Here is a 27,723-nt window from a genome sequence, read left to right on the forward strand (position 1 = left end):
GAAAACTTTGTTTCATTCCAGCTTGGTTGTCATGACATTGAAAGATACAAGATTATCAAACCACATTAGTTTTAATATGATATGGTGTAGGTTAATTCTTCATAGTATTTCAAAATGTAATTAAAATAACTGAACTATCAAAAAAGGTAGTTTATTTCCCGCTGTTCACAAAGTAGCTAAGAGAAACTAAGATATGTTTTAGCTGAATTATCGAGAAATGCAGTTTATTTCCTACTTTGCACAAAGAAAGAGAAAGCAATAGCTAGGCCTCTATTTTTGTAACAAAAGAGCACATACAAAATATTCTTGATCCTGAGAATTAGGCCTATTCAGAAAATTTAGAGTCTGGCATACATTCTTATCCCGATTTCTAAATTTTGACAGTAATCCAATACGTGCATGCTATTCTGTAACATTGAAATAAAACATTAGTAGAACTGTGAACTACATAACAAGAAAAAAACAACAATATAACAATAAAATTAAAATGAAATAAAATTTCACCCGAGGTTGATTGGCGCACTTGCAACCAAGCCCAAATGCTATACACCAACTAACCGCAAGCCATGTTGTGCAACAAAGTCTTAATTACTCAGCAATTGTTTGGCATTTAAGTTTTATTGTTTGAATATCCATAAAAATAAAGTTCAGATCTAACTAATGCTATATTACTTACCTCTGTACTCCACGTAGTGAGGATTATGTAATGTTGTGACGGAGAACTGAAAAAAATACTTCAGACTGCCAAAAACACTCTATCTAATAGACGCCATAATCCGAAAGTTACAAATTCCATATTAAGGTGGCAGTTGCTCCATAGGTCGCCCCGGTCTCCCCCACTAAGTAAACGTTAATGTTATTGTAAATGGATACCACGTTCAAATCCTCAAATATTTGGACGATGATTTGATTACTTTCTATTAATTACCCTTAGTTTTTTGCTTGATATTCATAAATACTTTCTTTCTGTATGCTTTTTACTAGGTTATCCAGTTATTTGATGATAATACAAACAGAGTTTGGTGTTTTCCGTTTGGCAGATTTGGTAATTGGCAGGTTTGGTCCCCGTTCAGTGGTTATTTTACAAAAAGCGTAATTGGGATTCCTTCCATACGGCTGCCTATTATTCTGTAAAGGAAAAAATTTAAACTAAGTATTTTGCTGGTAAGTGAAAGTTAAAGCAATAAATACACTAACTACACTTCTTCAATTTGTAGGTTAAATTTTTAGTTAATTATTGCAGGTTTAGATTTGATAAGTTATTGCTTTGAAACTACAAATATGTCCGGAAATGAAGCTGTGTGAAAATAAACCTGGGTTGATCACTTAATCCGTTGACTTCATAGTTATTTTAAATGACAGTTAATTAACGTCCCATCTTTTGTTCAAGTTGCTATTATCAACACTCAGTCTAGGATTTTCTGTTCACGTATAAATAATAATAAAAAAACGTATTTCATAATTCGATCTGTGTAGTATTTTAACATAATTTATATTGCGTTTGGACGCATAAGGATGTGACAGGCCTGAAAGTGCCTAATCTTTTCCTATATTATTCTCAATGAACCAAAAACATGCGTACCTTCTTAAATTAAATTTTTCATGTAATAGGAGTGGGAGATAAACAGAGAATTCAAACTCGAAATATTATCCCATCTCACTTTTTGTCATACGCGAAGCACGGAAGCTCAGTGGTAGCCTCTTGTGTGGGTTTCCTGGTTCGACCTGCGGCCAAGTAAGTTTCTGGTAGAGATCATCGAGTTCTGTGGGTTCTCTCGGATACCTCTGTTTCCTTACATTTTCTCATTCCACCAATTATTCTATCATCATTCATTTGTTTTTTAATCAACGTCTTACTTAGGCTAAAGGACATATTTGGGGACGTTAAACTAAAAAAAAAAAGAAAAACTCATTTAATTTTAAACTGGTATGTGTGTAGCCTAACGGTCTGAGACGTTAGATTGACTATTGTGAGACGAAGCCAATTGCGCTTCATATCCTTCTGAAGAGCAAAGTCAGCATTTTAACTGTCCTCGATATTTCTATGTTCGTATTCTGGACTGTTCGGAATATGTCGAAAGGACGTGAGGAGCAGCTTTCGAACAATATTCCGATTGGGGCGACATAAATAAAAAGTAGGCGTGCGCTTATTTCCGGTGCGTGAGGTCTGTGGTTCGATCTCCGAACAAGTAAGTTCGCGGTGAATTGCATAGTGTCAGTAGATTTTCTCTGGGTACTTTTGTTTACTTCCACGTTCTCATTCCACCGATTCTTAAATAATCATTCACTTGCCTTAATCATCCGTCTACCTTACTGCGAAAAGCATAATCGTGGGTCGTTAAACTGACAGATTTCATTTCATGTTACCTTTTGTGTCGTCCTTTTATCTTGAGCAGTTATGATTTATATTTATTGGAAATTTTGTGTGAAAGCAGAGGAACCCGTAATTAAATTGTGATTAAAATTATTTATCTCGACGTGTTTAAAATTACGTATCCTAAGGTAGATGTGTTCCCAAGCATGATAAATAGAACTGACGATTTCTCCAAATTTTTCAAAAAAGACTAAGTCCCACCGCATCATAGATTAATTTTTCATGATGACTAAGTCTTCAGTTCCATGATTATATCTCCAGACCTTATACCAATGGATTTCTACCTCTTGGGCTTAAGAAAGATAAAAATTAAATAACCAGTCTGGCTTAATGGTAGAACACCCACTTCCGACACTAGGAGTTCGTAGTTCGTTCCAAGGCTATGTGAATTTATGGTGGAGTAATTATCTGATTTATCCTAAAAGGTATAATTGTGGGACGTAAAAATAATCAAGAAGTAATTCAACTGAACTTATAAAATTAGTAGAAATTCTCTTTATATTCCCGAAGAAAATACGATACAATATTCCGGAGTTTTTGCCAAGTTTTCAATATCAAGGACCCTGAAGGCTTATGTTTAGCAAACAGCAAGGGCGCCTGTCCTGAGGGGGCGAGGGGTCCGGGCCCCCAAAGCTCATGTGAGCCCCCTTGTTGTATTTATGAATAAATTATATTTTGAATAATTTGAATGCAAAAAGTGAAATGAAATCTTTAAGGTTTACGTCCCACGGCTACGCCGGTGAGGCCAAACGAGGTGATGATGAGAGATGAGTGAAATGGTGGAATTAAGAGAGTAGGAGGAAACGGGAGAACCCCGAGAAAACCCACGAGCACGGTGTTTGCCCACCAGAAGGTGCACACGGCACGAGCTGGGACCGAACCAGAGACCCCAAGCACCGGAGGTGAACGCTCTACCACTGAGCCCTCGCTACATAATTTTAATGCAATTTGTCTTAAATCCTCATATATATACCTGTATTTGAATGGGCCAGCCAAATTTACAAAGAAATCGGCGCCCTTGACAAACAGTCCTTCAATGTTAAAGCTTGACATTTCTGTCATTTTAAAATAAACGTATTTAATTTTCAATCCTGTTTTTGAGGACCTACCCCAAATGAAAATCTTTTTTTAAATTAAACTAACTATAACTATATTTAACACTGAAAAGAATATACCTATTACAATTTTTATATTTTACAAGTACATAGGAATATTACATTTGACACCGGAAAGAATATACCTATTACAATTTTTATATTTTGCAAGTGAATAGGAGTATATTGACGAGTTTTTCTCGCTTTTTCAATCTCCTACCTCACACACTATGGAATTAAAACTAGTAGGTCTACACAATTACAGAAAGGGTGAAATATTGCATCACTGCACCGAGATTCGAATCAAGCATCCTTTAGTATGGAAGACCTGGTTTCGATTCCTAGCGTTAGCTCATGTGGATCTAATTCCACGTTAAGCTGTAGTCCACGTCCCATATAGAATCGCTGCTAAAGGGACTCTAAACTAAAATTCAAATAATGAAATCAAATCGAATCAAGGATTTTTGGCGTATCAACCCGATGCGCTTAAAACTCCCATGCTACCGAGTCCGCTCCCTGAACAACCATACATTTTCACTGCTGAAGTCAATGCTCTTTCACTAGATCACAGCGAGTGGAATAAGTAGCGTAGTGGTAAACGCATTGGCTTAGTAAACCAAATATCCCAGGTTCGAGTCTCGGTCTAGTCATGCATTATTTCCTTCAGTGTTTATCATTAAATTCACATGTATAGAGGAATTGGTCATAAAAAATCGGGTGCTTGTTCCAATCATTAATATAATACTGACACCTCACTTCATATCTCATCAATCCACAAACACATACAGTCCACAATTTAACTTATGTTTTCTCCCTTATTAATCAGCCTAAAGTAATGACTTCTCTAATATTTGTTACTCTCGTTATCACATTTAGTCTGATTCTGTTTATTTCTTCGTAATCTTTGTATTTCTGTGCCGCCATCTGCAGCAGTCAACCAATATAAATCAGTGCGCGGTAACTTGGGCATGCGCCAGTAAAATAAGAAAGCAGAATGAATTCGGAGATTATTTCAAGCAACAAAAGTACATTAAAATATTTTATGTAATTTCCCTACGTATTGTAGAGCTGCATGCGACTTCCTATGTTACATAAAAGTCTCACTTCGTGCTATGCAGATTTACGTTTGGCACACCACTCGAAATAATTGTTAAAAATTACAACTATGTCACTAATTTTCTTATTGTTTCCTAAATTATTTGCAATGAGAGACATTGAAATATCTTAGATGGCATAGTTAAAGTTCAAAGGGGCCATCATAAGCAACTGTTGGAAAATTACAATCTTCTTATTACTATTTGTTTATAAGTACGGAGTGCGGATGTATGCATAGCAGTATGTTTAGCAGAATGAGTCAAAAGCACTAAAAACACAGAATGTACAAGAGAAATGGATGATGAAAATACTTAGACGTAAAATAACGTAACTAAATCTAACCTAAGCTAACCCTAACACATTTAACCTAACCAAATATTAGTAGAAACAAGCGAAATCTTATCATTTCTTCGGAAAATTATGCTGGACCCCTACACTAAAATAATATAACAAAATAACCTAACCTAATGTGAACAAAAACTACGAAAATTGAACTTTATTCTTAGAAAAATAGTTGGACATAGTGATAGCAAAAGTTGGTGGCCCACGCATTACCGAGGAGGTGCCTCCAAAGAGAGCAGAGGCATCAGCGAATGTGAGTATACGAGTCAGCGAGGGTAGTGAAAGCAAATGGATTTTGGCAATGATACGAGTTTCAATAGCACTTGTCATGGTTTCATACTAGTAGCGCTCCACCTGTAGAAATACAACGCCCGTGGAAAATAGGCATATTTCATATGTACTCATTTATCCGTAGTAAAGCACATCATTACACTTGTAAACATAAAATACAGGTGTGTAATTTTGTATTTAGTGCTATCACTTCCAGAAATTTGTTGGGCAAGAGCTTCCTCTAAGTATTCCATTCAATTGAATCGTTCAACGAACCTATTCGTAAAGAACCGGTTCCTGTCCTTGAACCATGAAATGTAATAAAACTTGTATTATTTCTAACATTTCGTAATTCAAGGGCGGAAACCGGTTCTTTATGAATAGGCTCACTGAGCGATTCAATTGAATCAAATGCCTATAGGAATCTCTTACTATTTGTTCTTTGTAATTCTCTTTTCATGCATAGTATTGAATTTTATCTTCCAAAATATGGTGCGCTTAAATAAACCAACACCTTTCGTACAATAATTCATATGCATTCTTACATGTAACATTTAATTTCTACGACATCCAATAATTCTACAGTTCACTTATAATTGCAGTCACTAATTTTAATCTTGGAATTACCACTTTTGGAACTATCTATTCTACCTCTGCACCCTATTAAGACTCTGAGAAATGATTTATATATATCTAAAAATGACAAGTACTAATAAAAGTTAGTTCTTACTTTGCAGTGATTATTTGGAACATAATTCATCATTTAAAAACAAACGCTACTTTCCTTCCTTATTCATAAATGGAAAACAAACACTAGAATTCTTCATTACGACAAATACGCAACATTCGTTTCCACAACTTTGAAATAAGAACAATAGTTGTATTAGTTAAATCCTATAATACAAACATTAAGTCAGTCTACTTCGCTGGATTCGTGACCAACAACAACACACACAAACAAACCATGCGGTTTCTATAGTCAATATTACGACACTGAGTGTTTGCTACTCAGCGCGAAGGGCTTGTAATCTAGGTGGCACTCGTGTGGATTGAATCTTTATACGAAACAATTCCATACATGCATCAGTTCGACAGCTAATTGTGTATGTGCTTTGGCGTTAGATCTGCAACCTCTGTTTTCATGTTGTTTCATAGTGCCATGTAAGATTAAGGGAATGTGAAAAACTTTCTCAACATGGAAAAAAAAAATATAGATTTGATGAATATTATTTTTTCAAATATGTACGTTTCCTTTTAAATTATACTACTATAATATTTTTTAAAGTATATGTATATGACGAATATTAGCGAAAATCAATCTATTTAGCAAATATTGTTCGAACACATATTTATAGTTTTCAGGAAAATGGAACGATACAAGATTATTTTCCAACTTACCAGCAACACATGCTACAAACCTGCAAGCTAATTTGGTTTTTCTTGTAAGATACGGAAAAGCGAAAAACGGAAAATTTTGAAAAAAAAAATCGAAAAATTGAAGACGGAGAATTTTACGGAAAACAGAAAATTTTCCAGATACTGGGAAACTGTTTCCGAAAACGGCAGAGGACATCCTTCCTCAGATAGTTGGAATTCGGAGTGTTTCCCGAAAACGGAAATAAGCTTCGGATTTTTTCGAAAATCCGAAAAACCAAAATGGAAACACGGTAAATTTTCGGAAAAACATTTTTCGGGTATTTGAATAAATACGAAAAATTTTCTAAAAATTGGAAGACGGAAAATTTACTTTAAAATCGAGAGACAGGAAAGTCATCGATAGTCAAAAATGTCTTTTCAAAACCGAAAAAAAAAAAAAAAAATAGAAAACGTTCATTCATGAACTACGCAGCCTATGTAACTTTGATAATTATTTTTCAAATATATCTTTCAATTTCTTCTTACTTATATACAACACAGATATTTTTGTAATAGAAGTATACGTATAGAATGAATATTCGTAAAAGCCAGTTGATATGTGTAGCAAATGTTGATTTTAGACGTATAGTTTGTAGTATCCAGCAAAGCTTACAAGTTGCCATCATATTCTAATGGAGATAATTTTCTGTCTAACGAGCAGCATGCAAGAACTAGCAAGGAACTTACGATATTCTCCAAGCCAAAATCAGCATCTGTTGCTGGTCCATTATGTTCCAGCAGGGAAGCCAAAGGCTTCCACTATTAGCAGCAAGTTCCAGCATGATTTTTTGCCGGTTCCATCAAAAAAATTTCAACCTGGGCGCTACACATTTAATAATGTTCGATTAAAAAAAGGTTGATTTATACAGCCTAAGATTGTTATTTTCTCGAAATATTAAAATATTTTTGCTTAATATTTGTATTTGTACTTTATAGCGCATATAGGTAGTTAATACTAATAGTATTTTTTTAAATACTACTTAAACCGTTCAATATGTTATCAACCGTTGATGCACTGCTATAAACTAGACCTATAATATGGGTCCGTAATTGCTATACTTAAAAAAATAAGAAGAGTGTATAACTCCAATTTTAAGTAATGATGTCCTAATAAGATAGCAAAGTCTTTATACACTTCTGTGTTCTGTATTTTCATTATTTTTAAGTATGATGGAAAAATGCGGAACGTAACCTTTCTTTTTATAATATTTTAAGCATGATAACTATATTTCTTTGATTAAGCCATGGTTTGTAGATGTGTTGCCAACCGTTCATATTTTCTGTTTTTAAATCATATTACCACTGTTCTTTTAGAGACAGACCTTACAGCGCTCAACGCCAACTAGTAGGCCACTTCAACTTGTAGTTTAAGGCATGGTTATCACGGAGAACCGATAATGTTTGTCTTTCCAAATATAATTAGTCTAAAGTTATATTCGCTAATTAGTTATCTACAATTTGCCTCATAGCTTATTTTCTTTCATATGTAATACAAGAGGCTATATTACAAGAAAATATTTATAGGTTAGTAATATATTAAATCCTCAATTATTACTTGGTATTCTCCTAGTGTACGTAATTTATTTAAGTCAAATCATGGTGCCAATTGCCTTTGGCCACTTGGCAAAACACCTGTACAATATTGAACATATTGAGTGAAACTAACACATAATGACGTGTAATGCCTCAAAGTAGCGTGTTCAGAAATTAACCTGCTGGAAAGCGAAGAATATCGTAAGGTTTCATCCTAAAATATAGAATTTATCTCCTAGTGTTTACCAAGAAACTTGTTCAAATGGTATAAAGATGTCTCAATATCTATAACTAATGTAATTTTAACCGTCACCAGGTTAACAACAAAAATAATTATTCGATTTCTTTTATTTTTGCATCGTAAATAACTTCTTTCTTCGGTAAAAATTGCTAACCATTCAATTTGTCTCCCACGCAATAAAACAAACGAATCTTTCATCGTGCGCGCATACATAAGTCTAAAACGTTTTTTCACCGTGAGAGAAGTTTAATAAGTAACAAAGACCACATTCATTATCTAAACTACATATATAATCAATGTATTTTATTTCTCTTACTTAAAGCCTCGGTATTTCTTGCTTACTCATTAATATGCAAACACTACGTTCTATAGTTATTTAAAACTAAAGTAAGTACTTTCTTCAATAATTTATGAAAATGCACCGACAAGGAAGAGTAAACCATGTACAACTTAGCCAGAGCAGACCAAATGTTCCAACGACTCAGCGGTAACAACCATATCGCTCAGTTCGTTCGTTCTCAACTAGAAATTCTCACTAGCTGCCAATGTATTTTCCTATATCGTTGCCAGCAAACTGTAAATTAACGCAAATTATTTTAACATTTAATTTGCATTTCCATACAGGTGGTTTAACATAATAACATTTTAAAATGTACTGCCAACATTGACCAGTCCCCATTGAAGCCTCTCAACTGCAGAAGTTTTCTCCTGCTGTGAAAATAGGCAAAAAATTTCGTGGAATTTGTTACAGAATTAAGTAAAGAGCCATACGTTTTATTGCCTGCCAAAAACTATAACGGCTAGCACCCATTTAACAAAGTCCCCGATCCACAGATCCAGTGTATAAATAGTAAACAGCCCCACCTGTACCCTAATAATTCAGTGCAACTCTGCATTTATTTTCCTAAATACTGCTGTAACGGTGGAGTATATTAGTGGTTAAAAAACGGAACAAGATTTCAACAACCTCCGGTTAGCCGGAATCTCGGCAGCAGCAGCGCACGCTCCTTAAACCAAGTATATCAAAAATAGTGAACTAAAATAAGAATACTAATATTAATTCTAGAACTCTTTTGGGTCGTAATTGACAACTTGCTTTTCAAGTATCAGATAAAATCTCTACACCGATGATATTCACGATGTTGTCAGACGTACCGTGGACTTTTCACTGAGATGACGCAAGCAACCTAGGTTCAGAAATTTTAAATTCTTTGACAAATATATGCATCAATGTATTGTTTGAGAAAACATGCTATTAACGAATTTCTATGTATTTATTTACAACATTTGTTCCTATAATACCATAATATACCAAAAACTTGTATTAATATACACCACTGGTAAAACTCATCACAAAAGAACGATGTTTTAACAAAAAAACATTCAATAATAATTTGGGAATGTCTTAGACTTTGGTTAGTGTTAACGTTCAGCATAAAACTACATCAATATTAATTCACCTTTTAACTCATATTAACAAGAATTCAAAAGAGACAAGATACATAGAATAATGAAAGAAACAAAAAATACTACATACAACAAAAATAATAATACAATAAGGTTCCACTACTAATAAGAGTCTTTGCTGAATAAATGAGAATCCACACTGCAAAAGTGATTGTATTGTTATCCGATATGTATAGAGAGAATCATTTTACATAGAAAGAGTGGTATTTATTCACATTTTATTTAATCTTTCATCATTCTTGGAAGCAGATCATGATTCTGATAGTTATGTTCGAAACGTATATACATATCCTATCAAATTTAAGTAAAGTGCGATTATGTTATTACGAACAGTACTGTGTTAGCCATGCATATACGTAATTCAACTTTGATTCACATCTATTTTCATTTACGTTCTTAATTTTTCTTCGAATTGATACTGTACTTGACGAAGCCTAACACAATCCACTTATATAATGTAACAGTACGAAAATAGTGAGTATTATTCTACGTAAAAGCTGTACAGAACTTTAAATTCCAATGATACCACTGTGTTATAGTTACGTGATTTCAATGTATGTGAATGAAATGCAATCATTTAATGGAGAAATAATTAGTAATTTCTACGATATTTAGATACTTTTCAATGAATTAACTACTCAATATGAAAGACAATATAATTAACACTATACTTATTTCCAAGGTACAATTTTACCTGACTAAATGAAAGATTTAGTTTATATAGATAACTTTTTTTGACATGCTTAGGTTTTTTTTTTTTTTTTTTTAATATTTCGTTGACTAGCGGTAGTACGATTTTATATTCAAGAGCTCTTTCTTTTAATTTAGTTTTTTTTTGATTGCTAACGGTAATCACGTGACTTGAACAATTGTCTAATTAAATATACCTATGCGAGCGCAATGCTTCTTGAACACTAAAGGTTAACTTTCCTTTGCTTTGATCTTAAACCCGCAGAATGTCTAATAAACATTGTCAAACTATTATTAGTTTTAACACAGGCAATTAATTTAGATTTATCAAATGTCGTATTAATATTCAATTCCTTTCAAAAATCTTTTATATATGGTCTGATATTAGGATAAGGCTGCTTGCATGTATGCTGTTATTTTTATGTTAAAGAATCTTTTTACCTTGACGTTTATACACAATACTTTAGTCTGTAATCAAATAGAGCACTTTGATCAAAGCAGTGCTACTTTTTGTAGCTGCGCAAATACACAAAATGTAATAATATATAAAATAATTCTATTAAAATTTAAGATGACTTTCTTCTCTGTAAATTCAATCTCTTCTTTTTGCATTGCTGCTGGACAAGCAGAGTTGGCAAGTTGATACTGTACTAAACGGGAGGTGAAATTACCCCAAATGTGGGTGAAAAGTCGTTAAAAAAAATAATTCCTGAAATTCCGTTTTCTTTTTCTCGTTCTTTCTCGTCAAGTGTGTGATCTTATAAGTTATTTCAGATAAGTGATTAATTCAAGGCATAATATATCTAGGCTGGAAAAGCGTATATAACAATAATAATTTAACTTTTTGTACAATATATATATTTTTTCACTTTACGGTCAATTTCACTTCAACGAAATCAAAAATAGGTTTAGAGAAAGAACAAATATAAAGTCTACACAGAAAAATACCTTATTTCCTATTCCCTGTTACTGAAGTTTCTACAGGTAATCACATGGTATCGGCAATGCATTATTTGCGAATTTAAATGGAAGCTGTGCACACTAAAAGACATTAAAATTTGGAGTTGGTCTCCGTCAGAGGACAGAGATACCTGCAATCAAAAAGGGAATAAGGAGAAAAATCCTACGTACTTTGGCAGCTCCTCAACACTTCCGCTGACTCATATAGGTATAGGGAAATAAACATATCTGTACTATTCAAGCTAATAGTACTTGTCTACACGAGTAGTTCTGTCGCAGCACAGAAGTCACTAGATTTGTATCTAAGTCGCCAAACTGTCATTCAAAAATATCCATAAAAGTCGCTAATGGGAAAAATATTTTTCTCGCTGTCTTGGACTCGGAATAACCTAGATTTAGCGACTTTCCACCCAAATTGGCTACACTGTGGTCAAGCGGTCTTAATGTCGCAAGTCAAGTTTAGACAACTAACGTGGAATTCAGAAAGTGTCTGAGCGGAGCGCTCAGTCACACAGCTCGAAATGAGCTAAAGGCAAAATTCGCGAAAACAACTGATTTACAAACGGCGATGGCAGAGCGTGTGCTGTGGCACTCCGTCAACTTTTAAAATTCTTATGGCAGCAGCCAGTAACTTACGTAGTGTGACTATTTTAGTATTACGACACAGTATTAACTCCACGTGCATCATTAAATAATGTAAAAAAGTCTTTCCGTACATTAAGAAAAATAATGTGTATATAAAACATGAAAAAAAAAACAATGTTAATATTTCCTTCAGCCTGATTAAGCCAATGAAAACAAAGCTAGAAGACTGTTGAACGGCACGGCGCCTGTGCGGAAATGTCCTCTGTTCTCTCTGAACGGTGCTCAAGTGACCCCTGGGAAAAAACGGATTTGGACCAGGTCTAGGACGGCACGTGCTATATGGGAACCAGCAACACTTTGAGACTGTGACCGCACTCAGTTCGAAATCTAACGGCGGGAGATCAGAAGTAATACGCGTTAGTCCGCCACCAGAGGAGCATATCTTGCAAGTATTAATTTCTAACTTAGATCTTACGAGTTGGTGGCACAGGAGAAACTGGAGTGATGAATCATAAAGAGTTGAGCGTTCCGATGCTTGGAAAGAAGCGAGCAGTAACCCATAAAAGATTATCAGGCCTTAAGGTAATATAAATATCTTTTCCACATCGATTTCACTTCTCTAACTGGGAGTCTGACGAAAGATGTTTTCAACTAACTTTTTTGTTTCGCAGATCTTGAATTCTAGCAGCTCACAGCATATAGTTAGTTAAATTCGAGTTGTCATATAAAGCTAGAACGTACCGTACAACATATATGCCTCTAGTATTTTTCCACTTTTCTTCATTGTAATAAAATCACTTACTACAAGCTCTGTCTTTGCTTTAGCGAGTGTAAACTTCAAGCTATTTGGAAATCTAACTCAATTCATATGAACTTGGTTACACAAATACCTGGCACGAACTTCGGTGTATTCTCTCATCTGAGATTCATGATCCTTAAAAGAATTTCTATTTCTATGTTCCCGGCCGAAATCTTACATGAACCAGCGTATGCTCGCGTAAAATACATACAAGTTTTAAATGAAGAGGAAGTAAAATATTTACGAAGTTGTCAGCAACTATCAAGAAAACAGCATTTCGAATGGAAAGTACACTGTACATATAAGGTATACATGAATAGCTTCATATATATGATGAAAAATGCTTACCCAAACGTATTCTGTAGAAAAATCTGCTGTTACTATTGATTATGTCTCTTTTATGACGTAAAAGCTGCATATCTGGGGCTTTTTCTGTACACGTGTTAAGCCAAATTTGATCTGTTAGTAAAGCGCTTGAGTTCTTTTATTGTATGTATTTACATTTGTGTTGCTAAATTTCTCTTGGTAATAAATACCTTTCCACACTCTTGGCATATCTGAGTTCCATCTGTATGAAGTAACATGTGTTGTGCCAAATTTGATTTGCTACGAAAATCACTTTCCACATTCCTGGTGTGTGTGAGATGTTTCACACATATATTATCATGTGTTGCTAATTGTGTCTAAGTAATAAGTACCTTGAGAAATTATTCGCATATATATAATTCTTTCAAATGTATGTATTAATATGTGTGTTGTCAAATGAGCTTCGAGTAAATATCTATGTACAACCGTCGTATAAATGAGACCTTTCACCGTTATGTATTAACATGTGAGTTGCTAAACATCTCTTGACAATAAATCCCTTCCCACACTCTTGGCATACATGAGGTCTTTCACCTGTATGTATCAGCATGTGTGTTGCTAAATTATACTTCAGATTAAATCCTTTTCCACATTCTTGGCATACATAACGTCTTGCACCAGTATGTAATAACATGTGTGTTTCTAAATTAGACTTCATATTAAATCCTTTTCCACATGCTTGGCATACATGAGGTCTTGCACCAGTATGTATTAACATGTGTGTTCTCAAACCTGAGCTTTGAGTAAATTTCTTTCCACATTCTTCGCATAAATGAGGTCTTGCACCTGTATGTATCAACATGTGTGTTGCTAAATTAGACTTCATATTAAATTCTTTTCCACATTCTTGGCATACATGAGGTCTTGCACCAGTATGTATTAACATGTGTGCTCTCAAACCTGAGCTTTGAGTAAATTTCTTTCCACATTCTTCGCATAAATGAGGTCTTGCACCAGTATGTATTAACCTGTGTTTTCTTAAGTTTGAGCTACAAGTAAATCCTTTTCCACACTCTTGGCATAAATGAGGTCTTTCACCTGTGTGTATTAACGTGTGTAATGCTAATTCTGTTTTGGTAACAAATCCCTTTCCACAGTGTTCGCACACATGAGGTCTTTCACCTGTATGTATCAACATATGTATCGTAAGATCAAACTTCCTAATAAATCGTTTACCACATTGTAGGCATAAATGCTTACTTACACCAGTATGTATTAAGATGTGTGTTCTCAAGCTTGAGCTTTCAGTAAATCCTGTTCCACACTGTTGGCATACATGAGGTCTTTCACCTGTATGTATCAACATGTGTTTTGCCAAATTTGACCTTCGAGTAAACCCCTTTCCACATTCGTGGCATAAGTGAGGTCTTTCACCTGTATGTACTAACATGTGTTTTGCCAAATCTGACCTCTGAGTAAACCCCTTTCCACACTGTTGGCACGTATGAGATCTTTCACAAGTATGTATTAACATGTGTCTTGTTAAACCTCTCTTGGTAATAACTCCCTTTCCACACTCCTGGCATTTGTGAGTTTTTCTACCTTTATGTATTAACATGTGTTTTGCTAATTGTGCTTTCGTAATAAATCCCTCTCCACATTCTTGGCACATTTGCCTTCTTTTGTAAACATTCCTGCTAATAGATTTTTCACCTGAAAGAGGATTTTCCTTCTTTCGAATAACGAACGTATTTTCTCTTGTGGAAAGGGTAAGTTTATGGAATCTGGAAATAATAATAAGAAATAAATAAAGGAGCACGACATGGAAATAAAGAATATGAAAGTCCCGAAAAACGCAAACGTATACCATAAAAGATACACATCGATAGGATGAGACTTATTTTTCATCAATTTCCCAGGCAGTCATACCTTATATTTCCTAATAAACTGAAATCTGATAGTATTGAAAGATTACCTGAAATAATATACAAATATGTAATTCAGAAAAACCCGTACCAGTCATATTTTCCGAAGGAAAAATGCTCTTTGTGTCAATATCAGAATTTGTTAATACATCTAAATATTCGATATTAGATATAAGTCAAGTATATATCAAGGGAAATTTTTGGGGTATCAATGACCTTATAGGGGAAAATGTAGGTAGGAAATCAATGAATATGTTTATGAAATATACTATTAATTCATGTGCCAGAAAATTTAGTAAATGCGAAAATTTGTTGCAACTACAACCACCAGATACTGTTACTGAAACAAGAAAACAAAGCAAGGTTATAACAACTTTTAAAATTTTGCACCAAATACGTCATTTGAATCAATATAACAATAACTGCAGGTGTTTTTAAAATCCTCGGATTGCTTGGATATATTAAATTTTAATCAACGTTACGATATGATGTCCAATGATATACATATCTACGCGCTATTTCAACTTAAAACCTTTGGAGAAACCTTCAGTTTTTAATCCCTTGTACCTTTTCACTTATTTATAAGCAATGTGATTATGATTGTAGGATTAGACGCTACGATAATGAGGATAGTCAATGCCCCGTTTATCTCCCTCGGGTTATTAGTGTTAGAAACTAATAGATTCATAGGTTCTCATACTATAACGTCCTTACCTTACAATATACAAAAAGAAGTGTGCTATTCTACATTCTGATTAACACGTTGAATTCAAATTTGTAATAATGTTTTACATTATATGAACACAAAATTCTATACTTGGTTTGAAACACTGCTATTGCAAGGAATAAAAAAAAAAAGTCTCCCGGTATTATTTGCATCACGAAATCTTCAGTCTTTATTGTTTATTACTTCAAAAGTTTATCACTGTATTTTAAAAAGAATTTAAAAAACGTGCTATAAATTACATTATAAACGTAGACAAGCTGAATAACTTGAGATAAATTTTCTAATATCTTGCGTGCCAAACTTCAATTCGCTTTTTATCATGCTACTTTAATTGAAATGGGTATCATTAGAAATACAGAATTAGAAATGTACGTGAAAAATTTTCATCTCAGGAGTATGTCTTCTCAGAAAGAGAGAACTTAGTACACATGCTTATCATTCAAAATAAACTGTTTCCTGCACCTGTTTTGGGAAATACTCTTTTTCCAAGAAAAGGGAAAATATTTGTGTATTACTTCTCAGGACTTAAATTTCACATCCACCACTCATTAGCTCAGGAAACGGCTGAATCGTTTGAAATGAAATTTCATACTGAAGTTACCATTGTCTCTGACTGGAATGAGGACCTATGAGCAATCGAACATATCTGAATTGTAAGCCAAACTCTGGTATTTGACGAGCGGATAATGTCACGATGGAGAAATTTTTATATAATATCTTTATCAAAAATCAGTGGGCGAGTGAACGACGCTTTAATGAATGAAAACGGACTATTTATGTAGTTTTCTTAAAATATACCAAATGACTTTCTTGGAGTATGACACAAAATTAATATATTATGTAGAGATTCCTATTACATATCATCTAATACAGTTCAGTAGCTTCAGTTTGGTCAACATACCCCCAATTTTTGGAAAACTAGGTTTTCATGTGGATGTCATCAAATATTATTTAGATGTGGAACCACACATCTTAAACACAACTATAGTCTTGCTGGGAAATTTTAGCATGTGCTCAGCCTTACATTGTAGATGGTTTTATGGCATAAAATTTCAGAAATTTCTTTGGGCAAACAAAGTGCTTTCATAATTTTTTTTCTAAATTACGCAATTTTCTAGTTCCTTACGTATCTCTTTACTTAAGCGGAGTAATCTACTTGTGGGGAAAATATGTCCAACAATCATACTTTCTTTCTGCGCTAATCACACTCATGTTACATATGTAATTTACGAGTTATTACACTACTACGTTCACGGGAAAAGACTTTCTTCACCAAGTGTATCTATGTAGCTTTAAGAGGTTCGTGCATTATATGAATTTTTAAAGAACCGCTTGAGGGAGTAAAATATATATGATACTATATACCTAATGTTGTGCTGAGTACACAATGTTTTCAAACCGTTATAACGACGAAAATGGAAAACGAAATCACATTCAAAATAACGGTTTAGAAAATATATTCTCTCCCCATCTATATTCTGAAAAGAGAATATACTTTTCATGTATATCATCTCAGTTAAGTTCCCTTTCTTTGAAAAAAATGTGTCCTGAACCTGGCCATTTTCACTCCAGTGAAAAGATCGAGATTGTATTTCTTTTGAACACTTTAATAGGGCATAAAAAATAATAGAAAATTGTCAGACATACTTCATATTTAAAAAGGAGACGTGCGTATCCGAAAAGTGTGAGTCGATAAAAACTTCACGGGTGTAACACTCACCAATTCACACCACGATCCACTGAGCGCACTTTGTACCTCAACCCAGTGATCTACTATGACCTATCAATTTTCGCAACCACTATGATGAACTGTCATGTACTATGTTGGACGCCTAAGCAGCACTTGCTGAAAAAAAGCGTTATGTATTAACGTTTCTTATGTGTGTTTGATTTATTCATTTACGGTTGTTGTGAAGGATCAAACTTTGCCGATACATGTCATTGCAGTCTTCGTATCTCTATTACGTATTTCTTACTTTTCACGAAAATTCACGATCTCTCTTACAAAATTCAACCTAGAGATTTCAAATTTTTAGAGAAGGAACTTCATAATCAGTCGAAGGCAGCAATTTATCTCGACTTTTTCTTTAAAATTTTCTTCATTGTTAAAATAGAAATAATACTAAAAAACTGGATATAAATTTCCACAATCAAGGAATTTTAACACTGAAAAAAATTCTAAATATAAAATCGGCTTGAGTTACTTGCAAACGAGAAAAATCTGAATTTATGTTTATTCTAGTAAGAGTTTGTTCTCGATACGACATACACCAATATTAGAACAATCAGAATAAACGAAAGGGTTCTGCGACGTTAACAACGTTAAAACTAATAATAAAATTTAAAAAAAACCTCGACAATTCGTTCGTGCGATCCGAATTTGACATTCTTACTTACCCAGGTAAATAAATATTAAAATATGACTTATACCATGAAAATATTTTCACTGACTGGAGAAAGATATAAAGAATTTGGCCAGGTACTGTTCCCTATAACAGGAACATATTACTGGATATTGATATTATTCCGAAGCATGTCAGTATTTGATCCTAACACTCAAAATGGTTTATAGCAATTTACTGTCACATTTGGATACTTATCTCAGTGCCAAACTCTCTCAGTTCTTACAACGCTACGCATTAGGTTGCATTATTGGTGTTTAAATGTTTACAATTCCAGTAACACAGATTAAGACGAAGGAAATAATCATATCTAAGGAAGTACTGCTAGTGTTCAAAAGAAATATTTATACAAAATATACTCCAGATGAAATAAAAGCATATAAACATACCTCAGGGCCTGCGCATTGCTAGCAGCATCTGCATTATCATTTTCTTGAACATCCGCTCCGTCATCGATCTTGTCTCCAAAACTGGCACACATGTGACTGCTTGATCCTTCCGTGATGTATGTAAGATCAGAGTATTTTGGTCTGATGTTACTGTGGAAACGTTTGGTCTTTATAGGTATATCACCTGTTGGTAAACGCTGTACCAAACATATTGCTTTCGAAGTTAGTTTCCGATCTGATATTGTTTCATCCTCATTTCTCTCTGAAGTGATATTCTCTACTTCCGTCGCATTATCTCTTTCCTTATATTTCAAAGCTATAGCAAGAATATCTTTATGATCATTAGTGTTACTAGTACATAGTTTATAATTACGTTCCACAAATAACTCGTTTTCTGTTTTCATTTCAACTTTAAGAGGAATGATTTCTGTTTTCATTTCAGTTTTATTAGAAGCAAAGTTGAAACAATCTGAAGCCATTTCAACTACAGAAAACTGTTCAAGATGGAGATTTGAAATCTTCTGCAGTTAATGTTCAAGAAAAACCAATAGATCTGAAAACAATAAGAAAAGTAATATATTCGTTTTAACAAAATTTATGAGTGGGCCGGAAGAAGACAACGACAATTGAAGCTTCAGCTAAAATTATTTAGTGAGTTGGGAGGTTTGGGATTAGACTTGGGATGAAAAGCAGTACTTTAATATATCCGTAACTTTGCAACTACTTATACCAACGTATCTACATAGCCATGGGTGCCGACTACGTGAGTGTTCCGGGCTTCGAGCTCCCTCAAGATTTTTAGTTTGATTGAAACAAAATAAAATAAATATTTCTCATTTGCCATTACCAAAATAATAATAATAATAATAATAATAATAATAATAATAATAATAATAATAATAATAATAATAAAATAAAATAAAACATTGAACTGGAAAGTAATTTCTAACTTCTAAAACATAATTGTTTGGTTCAAACGTGTTTGTGCAAAGGCAACCAAGTAACACACTTCCCCGTTCCTGCCTTCTCTGGCATATTTAAAGGCAATCATTAAAATAAAAAATAGAACTATATTGTGAATAGAAGCAAGCACAGCCTTTTATGACAGTGTTCATAAGAGATTTTAACTAAACGGAAATCAATCAAAAAATATCGAGACTCCACTGAAAACATATACTATTGTCCGCCATTGGTATCCACCCAAAAACATTTTGGAAATTCGCCGCCGTTCGATATACCCAATTGCCGAAAATGAAGAATTATACAAAAATATCGAAATAATGACCATGTCCTTTTTTTTAAAAAATTTCTGTCCTATCAAAAAAGTAACATTTTTTCTTTATTTACATACCGAATACTGCCTATAGTTTCTTTCATAGATATAATTTTCTTATGCATTGTTACATTTTATTGAGGTTCGATTTTTGGTTTTGTTCCTATTTTGTTTAAATAATAGTTACCAATACTGATACGAATGTCTTGTACTACATTAGTGGCTTATATTTGTTAAATAAAACATGAGAGCAATGCTATTCACATTATCCACTTAAAAATTGATAAAATTTTCAAGACATACTTTAATATTTTATAGAGAGATTTGCTTGTTTTATCCTGTCTTTCATCTTTACAAAAATTCACATAACGATTGCAATTTGTAGTTAAATTTATTTTGTTGTTGCTGTCGCGTTTGTATTTGCTGAGCTTGCCTTTCTCGGTTACTATCGCTTCCCCAGTATTTAATTTTAAATGATTTTTTTAACTTATAGTATTTCTTGGTTTATAAGTTCTATTTTCGTTTAGCGTCCACTCTGCTAGCAATGTTACATGAAATATGGACATACTGGTTAACAATGGATCCTAACGAAATGAATTCCTATCAGAAATGATCCGGCTTTTCGCGCAGATGGCGCACAAGCTAACCTTAGATTATGTATTGAGCAATTATATGAGATATAATCGGGCATATACCTACCTAATCCTCATATACTCCATCGCTAAAATAATTATATTAACTAAAGAACAAACGTATTACCGGATACCCGCTCGCACGGTATATTTATTTGCGACGTAATGATGTTTTTCGATATTTAAAACACCAAAATCAATATCAGTCAAACCTTAACACTGAACAGCCCTATCGACATATATGTTAAGGACCAATTTCATAACTTTTAAAAAATTAAGTAAACAAAAAGACAAGACAACTATATTACCTTTCTCTTTAACCAAATTTTTAAAATAAATTTATTTTACTAAAATAATTAACTATTTATATTAATAATTTTACAATTTAGATGATTATCTTCTTTATTAGGACGCAGAAGAAAGTCATTTTCTCCAGCTAGTTTAGTTTTGGAGCAAACCTTTGAAGATTCACATGAAAAAAGGAATACTTTTAATAGGAAGACCTGAAATACACATTTTTAAGGAACAAATTTCTGCAATCGGCAAAATTTAATACAAAAGAATACAGCAGTATTTAAGGTTTACAATTGTAAGGGTACTACCGTCATTATTTGAATTGCTTTACGATGGATAATATAAGTAATTCCACATGGAAAACGGCTCTATTAGTTACTACTTTCCACCAGCGGTGTATTTGTGTACAGTGTACAGACGCTGCACTTAATGTTTACATGTATAGTGCTATTAGTATGAAAGCATAGCAAATGCTATTGAAGCATGTACCAACATGTTTTCAGTAACTTCGCTTACGCTTATAACCACCTACGCTGACACGCCTGCTCCTGTACTCGCCCTGCCGTGTCCCGGGTAGATAGTATTTGTGCCCTTTTTAGTGGCCACCTAGCACCAGTTGGTGACCTTTAAAGCTGTAGCTGTTACGTTATACATCCACAAGCTCTCTTAGTTCGGAAATCGTAAACAAATTGTAATTCTCCAACAATTACTTCTGGTGAACCCAGTGAATTTTATCTAGGTCTAGCGACAGAATTTCATGTTGAAATCGCAAATTTTTCAAGGGACAACAAGAACGAAATTCGTGAAATAACTATATTTTTTCAACAATTATCTCGAGTGGTGAACTTATAAAAAGCCTGCAGACTTTTCTATACCTTACAAAGAAACAATCGTTTAATATTTTCGTCGTTTTACAAATATTGTTTTAAATCACACATTACTTCCAGTACTTTCTATTAGATTAGTGCCAACATAATCTTCTTCTAAAGTTTGTTTTCCTACCACAGATAATGTTTGGAGTATCTTTAGCAGAAGGGGTCGAGAATCACGTAAAAAATACAAAATTACAGAAGAAATGATTTGAATTAAAGCAATCGTAATTAAAGTATGCATCTATCATCCTATACATCATGTGAGTATAGGAAGGTAACAAAACTGAATTTTGTATTTACCTAACAAAAGAAGATGAAGAAATATTAATACAAGGAATCAAGTAGTGTGTGTTGGATGTGACATTTCTATTTTGAACTTTGTAACTTACGGATTTGTTTGAACTTACGTTAGTAATATAACGATACGTGTAATTTTCTACTTGTATTTCAACATCTTTAGGCAGAATGTACTTCAAATTGATCCACAAGCTATTGTCGTCCTGACATTGGAAATCCAACAGAATCAAGTGGTAATAGGGAAATGATCTTTTCTGACCTGGCCTATCTCATTAAAAACAAATGGAACGAATCAACCAACCTAAGAGACAATTAAAGCAAGATTTTGGTAACCGAATGGATCAACAAATGGAACAGATGAACCAATTAAATTACGATTTTGCGGATCAAATTAACCAACAGATGGGACAATTAAAGCAAGATCTCGCTGATCAAATGAACGAGCAGGTGGGATAATTAAAGCGAGATTTTAGTGAATGCATAAATCAATATAAGGAATGAGAGAAACAACAATAAATTTTACCACACAAATCTACGAATTGAACGAATCTACGAAGTGACACTAAAATAGATCGTATTATACGTAGATTCACTGAGATGCAAAATTCTATTGAAGTGGCAGAAACTATAATTAATGATCATACTACCCAAATAGGTGAACCTGAACCTTCCACAGAAACAATGGAGACTACAGATCCTAATTTTGCATCAACGAAGAAATATGACATCATTGATTTCAATCTTTGGATGAAATTTGTTGTGTTGACCAAAATATTCTGGAGTATAGGTTGGTTCAGATTATCCCAACTTTTCTCTTCATTCGAATGCTTTTCATTGTATTACTAATACTCTGTGTAACGAAGACTTTGGTGTGTATTAGTGTGCGAAACGTTATGATCATTTCCGTCTAGTGAACGGTATTGATTGCTTGTATTCACGATACATTCAACATGAGGTTAATTCTGGAAATAAAGTAATTGTAATAGAATTGTTTAATGGTATGCACACGACATTGGTTCATGCAGCAGGAAGAAAGCCGATTCCAGTATTCGTGAAATTCAGAAAGAGAACGTGAGTTCCCACCAACGCATCTAGTGAGTGTTCGATGGAGTTAGAGCTATTGAAATGTTCACTCAACGAAAAGATCATAACAATAATAGCCAACAATCAGATGGTGCTTTTAGCGAATGCGAAGAAGCATGTTAACTTCAATTATCTGGGTATGACATTGCAAAATTTTGAAAAAATCCATCAATAGTGCAATACTGTACTAACCTGGACCAAATTAACTTTAATCGAAATCAAACTCGAAGTGTACATGTGAGATCAAAGTGTGATACCAATGTGAAAAGTGATGTTAAATTCATGTGTACAGGTAATGTAACTGAACCTAATTACAGACGTGGTACGACAGAGTACCATGGATATCGTGTAAACGACAAGTGCAAATTTGTTAGGATACACGACATTTCGCCACCAGTAAAACGAATGAGTACTGAACCTAATTTACCGGTAAGATAACCGAATCAAACCTTATTAGAAACAATAATAGTAATCGCGTAACCGAACTAATCTTGGTAGCAACAGTAATAGTAATTGTAAACATAAGAAGCATGTAATCACTAGATCTAATTCCCCTCGAATTGGATTTCGTAGAAATTTCATAGTTGTTAAGGGAATGTTTCACATGGAAAGAAAAAGCAACACATGGAGGGCTATTTAGCAGAGTACCGTTTCAGATGTACGGTGCAACAAGACAATGATACGCACAAGGCTGTGTCCAGTTTATATAAACAGTGAACTAAGTGCCAATGAAAAGATAACAAAACTAACTGGGTTAACTTCCGCAGATGGCGGCCCCAAAGTACAAGAGCAAATCTAAGCTAACCTAACCTAACAAAAACTACCCTAATATTAGCACAAATAACCAAATTCTATCGTTGTTTTGAAAAATTATGGTGGACATCTACACTAACATAATATAACATAAACTAATGCTATCTAACCTAAAGTTACCTAACGTAACGTAAACTTACCTAAACTAAGTTAGTGTGAACAGAAATTACCAAAATTTGTACAATTTTTAAGAAAAAAGAACTAGGCCCCTGCTGCTAAACATAGGCTGAATGTTTTTTTTTTTTCGTAGCTAGAATCCCCCCCCCCCTCCTAGAGGAGTTTTCCCTTTTTACTTAGTAGGGTTATAGGTGCTTCCACAGTATTTCAATTCCAGGCAGAAATCTTCTCAACTCATTACTGCTACAATTAATTCTCAAGTGACACATTAACATTGAGTACTAAACACGTATCTATATGTAGTGGCCGAACATACTGAGACTGTGTTCACATAAACACGTTTCCATTCAAAATTTATTTTGGTTTCCTTCGTACTTGTATGAAGTTAGCAAGGTTAAACAAAACTCTGGATTTCATAGATCGTAACTGACTTACTGGTTTAAGCGTAAACCCTACTAACTGTTCGTTGGAGTTCTTATCCGACATAGCGCGGATCTCGACTTATTCCCTATGGATTTATGAAATTTGTGAGTGATTGACTGTATCAAGGAGAAGATCCCAAGAGGAATCTTTTCCAAGTTATGCAATTTGGCAATTTCATGCTAAGCTGATCTCAGGACTGATATCAGAGCACCAGATTCGCACTGCCTGAATAGCATTCTTGCTGTTTGATAGCCACTTAGCACAAATTGGTTCGCTTTTTATTGTAGTTTTTTTAACCGAGTATTTGCACAGAAATCCTGAAAGAATTTACCTTTGGAACAATTATTTCTGCAGTTTAATTATACGGATCTACAACAAGTAATAGCAAGAACGGGTTTCAAACCCCGCAAGGATTGACTGAATTCTGATGTCGACATAAATTGGGGAAATTTAATACATGTTCAAATCTTTCTGGACATTTAAAAATTTTACCATACGGATCCAAAATTTGACAAAGCCTCAAAAAATTTAGGGAAGTCTTTAATTTGCCCATTTTATGTCTAGAACAGAACCCAACGAACCGCTGCGGGGCTTCTAACTCGTTTCTACCCCTATATCTACTACTACTTAGTGATGGGAATTTTCCGGGAATTTATGTACAATAACAAAGAAAATTACATTCTATTACTATATTATGATTTCAAAGATAAATTCGTTTTAATATCACAATATGTTATTAATGTTGTACCCAGAGGAGTCTTTAAAATGTTTTTTCTGAACGATGTTACGTTATTCTGTTAATATTCTATTAATATTGTTTAGCATTGGAGGCCCAGCTTTCGCACCAATTTGTGATATTCTATTCCGATGCGGTTGTTTTATGGTTTCATACATTAAATTACGTTACCAACATTAAATTCAGACAGCATTGCAGAGCGAGCGTTAGCGAGTGAAGGCGGGTTAGAGCTTCGTATGGCACGTTTTTTCTGTCTTATTTACCAACAATTCACTTTTTCTTTCTGACATAAATCATTTGCACTTAGCTTTACGGTTTGTACAAATTCCCTACTGCCCTAAAAAGAATTGTGTTCGATACTTTCTTGACTACTTGAACACCAGTATCAACTCATTTGTTCCGTAAATCATGCTACTTTTTGCTAGTTTTGGCCCTCCAATACTAAACAATTACCTTACTTTTTAGTGCAAATGGAAGTGGACTCTAAAAAATCATATTATTAGTTACATAAAGTACAGTCAAAGAATTTCAAGTTTTTTTACCTCCAATTTCTTAAAACTTAGAAGTAAATCATAATATAATAAAATAAAGTAATTAGTCATATGGTTCTTATAATTTGGAAGATAAAATAAAGAAATGGAAATGGGAAATAAAACCCGGCAATATTCCCATCTTTTAAATTCCTTCCCACCGGGAATATTCCCACTGCCCATCACTAGTTACTTATACTATGGATCAGTGTAGTAAAAGTTCAAGTTCATACAAATTATTATTATTTGATTCTGAGTGTGCATACCAGCACCAGCTGGAGCGGATATTGTAAAGTTAAACGTTATCTTGATTTATAAATATATACGGAATAACTTCACGTTGCCACATGGTGAATTTAAAATGTCATAAACTCACGGTATTTTTTCTTGTTATCGTGGTTAAACGATAAATCACAAACGGTTAAACAAATCAGTGCACAGAGAGAAAGGTTAGAGATGTCAAATTGTTTTATGTATGTTTTACAAAGGAGATTTTTGAAATTGAAACTAAATTCTCCACGTGCTAGTGGTTCCTATGACTGACATTTCCACCCCTACCTTACTTTCTGTGAACTTAAAATCAATCATTCTCCATGTTGTCTTATCTTGTGAACCTTTTTGCCCTGACGCTGAGTCTTCTGCACAGTTCAGTTAGATTTCGCTAGAGTCGTTCAGATAAACTTTTGGCAGTCCTTACATGCTGATGATGTAAATTTAATAGGGGATGATAGGAGAACAGTAGAAATAAATGCAGAGATATTATTAAACGCTTGCAGGGACATGGGTTTAGAAGTAAATGCAGAGAAAACTAAATACATGGAAGTGCGTCGGGACCGTAATATGGCAAATTGTGGAGGCGTTAAAATATTAAATAATACTTTTGATAAAGTGGATACTTTCAAATATTTAGAATCAATATTAACAGACGAAAATCATATTCACGAAGAAATTAAATGTCGACTAAAAGCAGGGAATTCGTGTTACTATTCGGTTCAAAATCTCTTGTCATTGCGAATTCTGTCGAGGAATTTGAAGCTTAAAATATATAAAACGATAATCATGCCTGTTGTTCTGTATGGTTGCGAAACATGGTCGCTTACTCTGAGGGAAGAACATAGACTGAAAGTATTTGAGAACAGGATCCTGAGAAGAATATTCGGACCCAAGAGGAACGAGAATGGGGAATGGCGGAAGCTTCATAACGAGGAACTACATAGTTTATACGGTTTACCCAACATTGTTAGGATCGTCAAGTCTAGGAGGCTTAGGTGGGCAGGTCATGTAGCTAGAATGGAAGAAAGTAAAAACGCTTTCAAAGTATTGACTGGTAGACCCATAGGAAAACGACCATTAGGAAGACCTAGGCGCAGATGGGAGGATAATATTAAGATGGATCTCGCAGAGATAGGAATACAAAGTAGAAACTGGATCCAATTAGCTAAGGATAGAAGTCAGTGGAGAGCTTTTGTGAACGCGGCACTGAACCTCCGGGTTCCATAGGCCATAGAGTTAGTTAGTCCTTACATGAGGATAGATCCAACTTTAAATTTGCACCGAGCTGTAGTGGAAGGTCTAATTAAAGCGTAAATTGTTGATTATTGTGTATTGGAGGTGATAAACCACAGTTCGGACGTTGTTCGCTAAGATAAAGGGAACAGTCCTGGTGTGGTGTGGTGGAAATTGTGAATTACGGTATAGAGGCACGATAGGCTGGAGTCAACTTACATTGAAATATGAGATGAGATAATCTCCCTTCTTGTTCGTCATAATAACAGAGAGGTGTGTTGCGATGTCCTTGCTGGTATAGTCTATACGGTGTTTGTGGAATTCCACTGTTTTGTTGTAGGTCTTGGGAATATAGCCCAAAAGTGTTTACCTACACGATGTCTATGTTGTTCTTGATATCGTCTCCATTTTCTCAGTCGTTGTTTGTGGAGTTGGGCGTAGAGGCTCTCCGTTGGAATCGAGATTTCAGTGTTGTTGTCCACACGTGTACCACTCCTTTCTGGGTTGTCTTTTTTTTTTTCTCTCTCTCTAA

The 27,723-nt window shown here is 34.1% G+C and overlaps 1 protein-coding gene across 4 annotated transcripts; it reads right to left on the bottom strand.

Annotated features, from left to right (window-relative positions):
- LOC145663848 (uncharacterized) lies at positions 1 to 27,723 on the bottom strand. 4 transcript variants are annotated; one of them, XR_014127281.1, is made up of 4 exons: positions 27,411 to 27,723; positions 18,616 to 19,168; positions 13,215 to 14,956; positions 1 to 1,128 (listed from the first exon to the last, which is right to left on the bottom strand). XR_014127281.1 is itself a non-coding variant. In XM_081729978.1 (3 exons), the coding sequence occupies exons 2-3, from the start codon at positions 19,092 to 19,094 to the stop codon at positions 13,648 to 13,650; spliced, it is 1,788 nt and encodes a 595-aa protein (XP_081586104.1). In that variant the 5' UTR covers positions 19,095 to 19,168; positions 27,566 to 27,723; the 3' UTR covers positions 3,530 to 13,647. The 4 variants fall into 4 exon arrangements, 3 of the variants coding, with proteins under 3 accessions (XP_081586104.1, XP_081586110.1, XP_081586119.1); XM_081729978.1 differs by lacking the exon at positions 1 to 1,128 and having other exon boundaries at positions 3,530 to 14,956; positions 27,566 to 27,723; XM_081729984.1 differs by lacking the exon at positions 1 to 1,128 and having other exon boundaries at positions 3,530 to 14,956; positions 27,562 to 27,717.

Source organism: Thermobia domestica, chromosome 1 (assembly GCF_964235325.1).
Source record: "Thermobia domestica chromosome 1, izTheDome1.hap1.1, whole genome shotgun sequence".
Taxonomy (NCBI): Eukaryota; Metazoa; Arthropoda; class Insecta; order Zygentoma; family Lepismatidae; genus Thermobia; species Thermobia domestica.

Bases quoted from the DNA above. Each gene is read 5' to 3' on its own strand.
- LOC145663848 (XM_081729978.1), bottom strand. From the start codon at position 19,094: ATGGCTTCAGATTGTTTCAACTTTGCTTCTAATAAAACTGAAATGAAA. The intron at 14,957-18,615 runs GTATGTTTATAT...TATTATTTCCAG, and splicing joins AGCAATGCGCAGGCCCTGAG to ATTCCATAAACTTACCCTTT.